Source organism: Crinia signifera, chromosome 6 (genome assembly GCF_055691185.1).
Source record: "Crinia signifera chromosome 6, ASM5569118v1, whole genome shotgun sequence".
Classification (NCBI taxonomy): domain Eukaryota; kingdom Metazoa; phylum Chordata; class Amphibia; order Anura; family Myobatrachidae; genus Crinia; species Crinia signifera.
Window position 1 is genome coordinate 156,613,522 of NC_139222.1, and position 8,798 is coordinate 156,622,319.

Here is an 8,798-nt window from a genome sequence, read left to right on the forward strand (position 1 = left end):
TTGTGTAAAAGATCATCCAATCTATTTATCAATTATTATTTTCATTTAAATTACTTTGAGCGCTGCTGTCCCCCCTTTTCTTGTTACAACAATATATTAAAAATGTCAAGTTCAATGTGCTAAGAAAAACCAGTGGCGGCAGCTGATAATATATGTGGTCAAACAGAAGCACAGCCCTGTTCTCCACCACTTAACTGAAGCTAAGTACGATCCATGTAGGTACTGTATAGCATTTTCTGTGTCGCATCATTACTGAGGCAAAGCAGTAAACTACACCAACAAGATGTATAAACATCTATCCTGCCAAAGCGGGGGAGTGAAAACTCCTCCCTAAGGTGATCCCGGTGGAAAGTGCATTAGCTCAGTAATGATGTGCTTCCCTGATCAGCTCCACTGGGGATGAGTGAGATCTCGCTACTTTTGTGAGATGGCCTACGCAGCCCCGAATCGGCAGCCGCCACAGCCAGGGACAGAACTGTCCAAGCTATATAGAGACAGGGCAATGCGATCTACTGCTGTCAGAATCCATAGCCACTGACCGTTCATACATTGTCCTACATATGAGCACGGCATTTTGTATATAGCGCCCCTGGCATGTACCGCACACACTATACATGGTAGAGAGGCAGTAATAGCGCAAATAATGGGTGCTTATACCATTTCTTCCCCAGAACAACTAATCTTACATTTACCCCTTAATTCACTATTTTTTTTTTTAATTTCTCAATAAGAAACGTTTAGTGGTGCTGTAAAAAAAGCTGAAACTCTAATGTGCTGTGACTTAAAAAAAAAAGTTTTGCAAATGCTGGTTTATATTTACACTGATACTTAAAGAAATGAGAAAACTATCAGGGTCTATTCCTGTGAAACCAAATGATACAAGTGCAAATTAGGAATGTTGAAAGATGACGCTGCATAACAATGCCCTACAATATGTGAAGGAGGAAATAGAGGACTGTGTTAATAGTAAATCATGAAAAAAAAACACTTGTCTGTTACGTAATATAGTGCTGAGTGCTCCTTGTATATCAGCTGTATACAAAAAAGAAAAAAAACATAATCATAGTTCAATATGTTCCAAATAATCAATGTATAAAAACACTAAAAGAATATTTTCGGAATATGTTTCAAAGGATCATGTGTGAACCACTAAAAGGATATTTTGCATTGTTCAAACAGCACTTTAGGTAACGGACTCAGGTCGTAATTCTGAGATGTACATTAATCCTTCAATTAATGCACCTCTCCTATGTTTTGAGGTCGGCGCAGGATGAGTGCTTCAATACCACATGCGGTACCCCCAAGCTTCTGCCTGTTTGACAGGCAAAGGCATTTAGAGGCAGTGCATCATTCTTGGCAAGCTTTCTAGGAGGGGGCGTGTTCTTCATGTTTTCTAGGAGGGACTGAGCCAGGGTCTGCATACAGTATCACACATATTGCCTGGCCTCGAAGATCTAAGGAACTGGCCAGTCTGAGTATTCCTCAGCTTACTCAGCCTGGCCAAACCAAGCCTGTAACCATCAATGGTTGTGATGATGATCCAAGGCAGTATCTATGGATGCTGCAATCAGATCGCAAATGCAATGCAGGAGGTGCTTATTTAACATAGACACCTTCTGCTGCATTTGCATCTTGGCGAATAGAATTGCAAAGCGCTTGTGTGCGGCTCTGCAATTCCATCCATCTCTGTATCAGGCCCTCATTCCCCTTTGATCAAGGTTGCTAAATGTTCCTAAGCAAGTATAATAATAATAATAATAATAATAATAATAATAATAATACAAGTACTTTAAGGCTAAAGTTAGATTGGGAACAAAAATAACGTGGGGCGCTTGGGTGAGACAAGAATGGATAACAAATTTATTAAAAAACACATATACACAACATTACATACATATATGCACTCTAAAATACTACAGTGTCAATTGGACACTAATTATAACCACTGTATATGAGCACTGGTGAATTGCACCTTTCCCTTTTAGAGTGGGAAGGGAGTAAAGGTGAAATTAGTTTCAATCCATTGATCCTTTAGACACAATGTCCTTTCTCCTTTTCAGGATAAAAAAAGTTCACAAAGGTGAAAAAGGGGGCCGGTGTGCACCCTTATTTAACTTCAACATTAGTGCCTCACTTAGTAATGAAGTGGTAGTCTCAAAGTGGAGACAGGACTTCTGTTACTGGGATGGAAGTAACAGTGTCCGTCCTGTCACCAGCAGTATTTCTTACTGCTCCTTGGTGTGGGCAACGGTCAAGTTGGTACACAGGGGGATCTGTGTTGTAGCGTCTGCTATCTCCGTATCGCTCGGCTGTCTCCAAGTCAGATGGTACGTGCAGCCGGCTGTGTCTCCCGGCAAGTGCCGTCTCCTCGCCGCGGCTTTCTCTCCTGATGTTGTTCACACACGCGACACGTTTTCACCGCACACTGGGCGGCTTTCTCAACCAGGATACCTGGTTGAGAAAGCCGCCCAGTGTGCGGCGAAAACGCATTCCCAAGAGACACCTGGATCACTTGCTCCTGCTACCGTCCATCACCGACTACAAAGCCGGAAGATTGACTCCAATAGCCGCAGGCCTCTCCTCCCACTGCAGGCACTGTGGCAGAGCGTCGCAAGTGTGAACAACATCAGGAGAGAAAGCCGCGGCAAGGAGACGGCACTTGCCGGAACACAGATCCCCCTGTGTACCAACTTGACCGTTGTCCACACCAAGGAGCAGTAAGAAATACTGCTGGTGACACTGTTACTTCCATCCTAGTAACAGAAGTCCTGTCTCCACTGAGACTACCACTTCATTACTAAGTGAGGCGCTAATGTTGAAGTTAAATAAGGGTGCACACCGGCCCCCTTTTTCACCTTTGTGAACTTTTTTTATCCTGAAAAGGAGAAAGGACATTGTGTCTAAAGGATCAATGGATTGAAACTAATTTCACCTTTACTCCCTTCCCACCCTAAAAGGGAAAGGTGCAATTCACCAGTGCTCATATACAGTGGTTATAATTAGTGTCCAATTGACACTGTAGTATTTTAGAGTGCATATATGTATGTAATGTTGTGTATATGTGTTTTTTAATAAATTTGCGCCCCACGTTATTTTTGTTCTCTGTTGTTGTTTAGAGGCTGGCATTCCTCTAACGCGGTGGCTGCAGGGTGACAAGATACACCCCGCTGGTCCCTAGCGCCAAAGACTACCTTTTTGTTTTCACGGTAAAGTTAGATTGGGGCTGTAAGACTTGTGTCCAACATGTGTTCTTTATTTGTATATTGATCAAAAAGTATAGATATGGAATATTAGTGCTTCAATTCCTGGTCATGGCTCAATATATTTATATTGTATGTTCTCCCAGTCATCCTTGACAAAGAGTGCAATACTCGAAACGCGTTGGTTGCGAGAGCCGGAAGTCCCGTACCGACATCAGGAAGGACGCGATCCGAACTTCCGGCCTCACACTGAAGCGGAGCATCGCGGACACTGGGAGACGGAGACGCAGAATAAAGAGCTGAACGGACACTACACAGACCCCGCAAGCTGACACAAGCGCTCCTTTCTCCATATACAGGTTCTCCCAGTTACTTCCATGGTTTTCCCTGTGGATGCTCTGGTTTCTCCTGTGTTCCGAAAACACTGGTAGATTAATTGACAAACTAGTTTCTGTCCATGTGGCAGGGAATATGAACTGTAAGCTCAGAGACTGATATGAAAAGAACTGCAGCATATGTGTGTGCTATATAATTATCTATGGATAATTACATAGCACAATGCTTATCAAAATTGATAACTGCTTTACTCGTTGGGATTTGTTATGTTTGTAACCTTATGTTAAACCAATTAAAAATATATTAACCATTGATCCCTACATAACTCAGTCCTGTCGCTCATGGTACTGATCCTGCGTCACCTGAGGGTTACTATACTAATAAATACACACCTCAACCACTCCACACACAGCGCTGACCTTTATACTTCTCAATCCTATGACTAGCAGATCTAGGACTCAAAATATAAATCTATCATCCATCCATGAAACAGAGATCTTAGTATTAGTGCATACATGACTGATTCCTAATCATTAATCATTACACACCTTATAGATACCTACACACCTCAACTACAATTCACAATAATGTCAAGTGAATTCATCAAATCCTTACATAACTGATCCGTACAAAACCTAACCTTGTTGCTCATAGCATTACTCTCAGCTCGCTCCAAATAATAGTACTCATGTCTCCATTGTACACTATAGCATCATCGTTTTTCATGTAACGTAACCCCCTGCCATCCCCCCACCCCCTGCTCAACTGAATTCCTGACACATAAACTTCTTCCATGTAACTGTGACATATTTTATCTATGGGGGTATCCTATTACCGCCCTATGGGCCAGATTCAATAAACCAAAAAAAGCAAGTACATTTGTGTATGCAGCAAACCATTTTGCTTTTGAAGTGGAGAAACTAAATGTATAGTGTTTCTCTGCAGGGAAAACACTGGTTGAGATTTTGCATGTACCCACAGATGTAAAAGCAAATTTGGTCCGATTTTGGCCGATTGCGATCAATTGACTAGTTAAATCGCCTTTAAATGGCTGTCCGGCCACCTGTCCTGGGACCTCCCTCCTGGCGGCGAGACGGGCGAGAACAGTGGCGTAACTATATCTCCGCAGCCCCCGCGGTGGCGGGAGGGCGCAGAGAAATTGGGGGTGCCGCCGGGGGGGCTGCGGGGCTATAGTTACCCTCGGTCTGAGTCTCGCCCGGCTCTCTGTCGGGACCTTCCTGACGTCACGGTCCCGGCCGGCTCCTGCTGCAATGAAAACTGACAATTAGAAAATGGCTGCCCCCATACTGCAGACAGTTTTTTGTCTGCAATATGGGGGCAGCCATTTTCTAAGAGTCCGTTTTCATCGTAGCAGCAGGAGCCGGCCGGGACCGTGACGTCAGGAAGGTCCCGACAGAGAGCCGGGCGAGACGACGCAGACCGCGGGTAAGAAGGGGGGGCAGGTTAGGTGGGGGGCGCCGAATAAATGTGCGGCGGGGGGGGGGGCGCTGAATAGTTAGTTACGCCCCTGGGCCAGAAGCAGGGATGCATGCGATCCATCACAGCAAATTGTGACGGATCGCATGCGTCCCTGTCGCCGGGAAGATCCCAGGCGGCTTGCAGGGTATCGGGTGTCCGTACACTGCTGGGAGACATCTCAGCAGTGTATGGGCACCTTTATACATATTTATTTTTACACTGCAATTTAGATTTCAGTTTGAACACACTCCACCCAAATCTAAATCTCTTTGCACGTGTTACATCTGCCACACCTGCTGTGCGTCATGGTTTTGCCAATTTGCTAACAAAGGTGAATCAGATGCCCCAGTCTATTTAGTATTTCTACTTATTCATGCATACCTTCCTCTGGATCATTTCTCAAGCAGGCCTCATGGAGGGTGACCCGAGAAGGGAAGGACACTCTCTTGCTCCTGGTGGGTGTCTTCCTTCTTGCTTTCTGCTGTCGCCGCCTCCTGTTCTCTTCTTCCCTCTCACTTTGTGCCCACCTCTTCAGCTGTTGCTCTCTCCTTTTCTTTGCAGCGCGTAATCTCTCTAAGGTTGATGCTTTCTCTAGGAGCTGAAGTTCTGCCAGTAAGTCCATTGGTTTTGTGGCCATATCTCAATGTCAGAACAGCATTATCTCCTCTCTTGCAGTAAGTGGTGGATGCCTTGACATATCTGTAGAATAAAATACATATTGTAGTTGGAAACGTTAGTTCTGCCCAATACCTAGTGAAAGTGAGCTGCAACAGTAAAGGCCAGAATAATCTAAAATTCATATTAGTGATGACATATAGCAGTGTGACATGCCTTTACTGACAGAAGGGTGTTTAATCTCTGATCATACAGCTGTGTAACACATCCTGTATGGTAAAAGAGACAGGCGATACATGAAACCAGGGCAGGAAAGACAGATGCAGGCTGGGCAATGATGTGACTTCCTGCGCCGGCAAATGACATACTGCTCAGCAAAATGAACAATTACAAGGCAGGAGGGGAGATATAGATTTTATATTTCCACGTATAATATAAAAAAAATGACAGATAACTGTCTTATAGGTCCATCGTGTACGGAACCGCTACAGAATTTGAAAATGATCATGAATTTCACACCCGTTAGATAAATACACAACTAATAATCTGACAGAAAGAAAATTATACATTTTTTGTCTCCTACAATATTTTGCCTCCAAATCCTGCTGCCTTAAGACAGCTGTCAGAGTCCAGCCCAGAGTACACCTGTAACAGCACAATGAACGGCTTGCACCATGTGGGAGACAGGATAGAGCAGGAAAACTATCATACAGGGAGTGATTTATCAGCTGTCAATAGCAATTTAAATGGGGATATTGGGACCTTCTCATAAAAAGACAGACTTGACAACTTTATAGTTCAGGGCAAGCACACCTATACAATCATGATAGGAGCAGAAGCACGTGACAGGCAGTCCAATAGCGCAGAACAGCTGTACTTGATGTGCATTTTGTCTTCATGCTGAACACCAATATGTTCCTGAAATGTATGCATTAAATAACATTGTACATTGAGAAAATGAAACTAGCTCCCAATCCAATACATTATTTTACCCGAAACATGCATCCATCACTGCCCCATAGTTGATTGGCTATATACGTTATAAATGCTTGTTCAGCAAATGTCAAGACCACTTCAATATATACACATGTTACGGAAATCTAGCTATATCTATCTATCTATCTATCTATCTATCTATCTATCTATCCAATGATACAAGTGACAAGTCACCGACCAGTACACGTGTTCATTTACACACGTTATGCAGAAGGCTCTACGTGTGGGATTTGTCCATTATGGACCAGGCACCGGCTACATAGTGTTGCAGTCATACAAGCTTTACGTCCCTGAACATATATTAAAATTCTGTATGTGTATAGGCTGCCCACATTGCTGATATGCTTTATAAATTAATTTGCATTACTAGTATATTTTTAGACACTATAAATAAATATAAGATTACATGTATAGATGTATAGATTATGCTAAACACAAATACACAAAAAAAGAGACATTTTTTACATATTCTACCCCAAGACCCTGATATACCTGTGTAAGAATCACTGTTCTGAGACCAGCAGCCAGCATGCATAGGACAGCAGCCAAGGCTCAGGAACCATTATCAAATCTCTGGGACCGCAGGCAGTCCTTAGGATCCGGTAGAAACAGAAATTGTGATCCAAGTGACAGCATTGAGGGACTATGCAGTCACAGCGCTGGGATCAGTATACTGTGCTCTGCAGAGTAGAGAAGAGGCGTCTGCTGCTGCAGCCTGACAACCAAGCGAGGAGGGGGAGAACAGACTGAGACAGTCTCATTATACAACTCCGCCTACAGCACAGCCAAGTGCTGCTACATCCACATACATACACCACACACAAGCTCGTCCACTAAAGTACTCTGCATACAATACAGATAAACACACTGCTCTGCTAATATGCAGAAAATTGCTCACTGATCTAAGTATCTGATCTAGGTATACACACTGCTCTGTGTATAATATAAATGCAAGCACTACTGGGGGTAAATAATACAGATATGCACACTACATACAGTAATAATGCACCATTCTGTGTCATAATATAGATTTACAATACATAGTACAGAAGACAGACGCATTACTCTGCATTTGTACTACAGATAGAGTCACTGCTCAGTATATTATTTGCTTTGTGTGTTTAACCTAGACACACACAAATTGGGCTGATGCAGAATTAGCCACAACTGCCCCCAAGTCGTAGGTAAAATTTAGGTTCATTTCAAGAAAGGCCCCAATAACGACCATATCAGGGGCAAACGCAAGACAACAAGAGGGGAGATCCATATGGTTCATTTGAGTGTGACCAGCCCCTTAAAGCATGTATAATAATTATTGTAACATTTACCAATGAACTATATAGCGTATGTACTTCAGATGGATTCAGTATTGAATCCCGGCGGTCGGGATCCCGGCGTTCAGAATCCCGACGCCGGAATCCCGACAGCCGAAATGGCGACAAGGGGGGGACGTGGATCGCCCCCCCTTGCGGGCTCGCTGCGCTCGCCACGCAGCGGGCCCGGTGCCTCGCTACGCTCGGCACACTAATTTATTCTCCCTCCAGGGGTGTCGTGGACACCCCAGGAGGGAGAATGTGTCGGCATTTCGGCGGTCGGGATTCCGGCGTCGGGATTCTGAACGCCGGGATCCCGACCGCCGGGATTTTAACTGCATCCCCTTCAGATATACTGTATATAGGATGAACAATCTTGGTAAGCCATTTACTAGTTTCCCTCTGGTCTTTCTGGTTTTATGCGCCAATTCCAGCGCTCAGATCCACACATGCAACAAACTTAATAGGAGAAATTGCTGCCACTGGGCATGCACAGCAGCTTTGTTACATTCCTTATACTTCATGTTATGACTCGCCATACCCTCCCATGTTTGCCAATGCAGATTCAAAAGTGGTGTCACCAAGGGGGGTGGGCCACACCCGGGTATCACCCTCCAAAGGGTGACACCAAAGTGCTGACTCTGCTCAGTGACTTTGGTCTCCGGACCACTGCAGTGCCAAAACCAGGGGTTTGTGTCGTGAAGTCAGGCCCTCACCTCAAAGGGCCATGTACCATCCCACAAGGCCATTCCCCATCACACAAGGCCACACCCCTATGTATCTCTGCACACCTTATAGGTAGGGACATCACTGTCGAAAAGACAACTATCTCAGTATTATTATAATTATTATCCTTTCT

The 8,798-nt window shown here is 44.2% G+C and overlaps 1 protein-coding gene across 1 annotated transcript in view; it reads right to left on the minus strand.

Annotated features, from left to right (window-relative positions):
• PPP1R16B (protein phosphatase 1 regulatory subunit 16B) overlaps nt 1-7,354 on the minus strand; it is a 46,195-nt gene extending 38,841 nt beyond the window's left edge. Inside the window, exons 1-2 of the mRNA XM_083147717.1 lie at nt 7,119-7,354; nt 5,397-5,714 (exon numbers count right to left, since the gene is read on the minus strand). Coding sequence (XP_083003843.1) covers nt 5,397-5,652 — 256 coding nt within the window. The 5' untranslated portion in view covers nt 5,653-5,714; nt 7,119-7,354. The remainder of the gene's footprint in view (nt 1-5,396; nt 5,715-7,118) is intronic.
• Between the last annotated feature and the right edge of the window lie 1,444 nt (nt 7,355-8,798).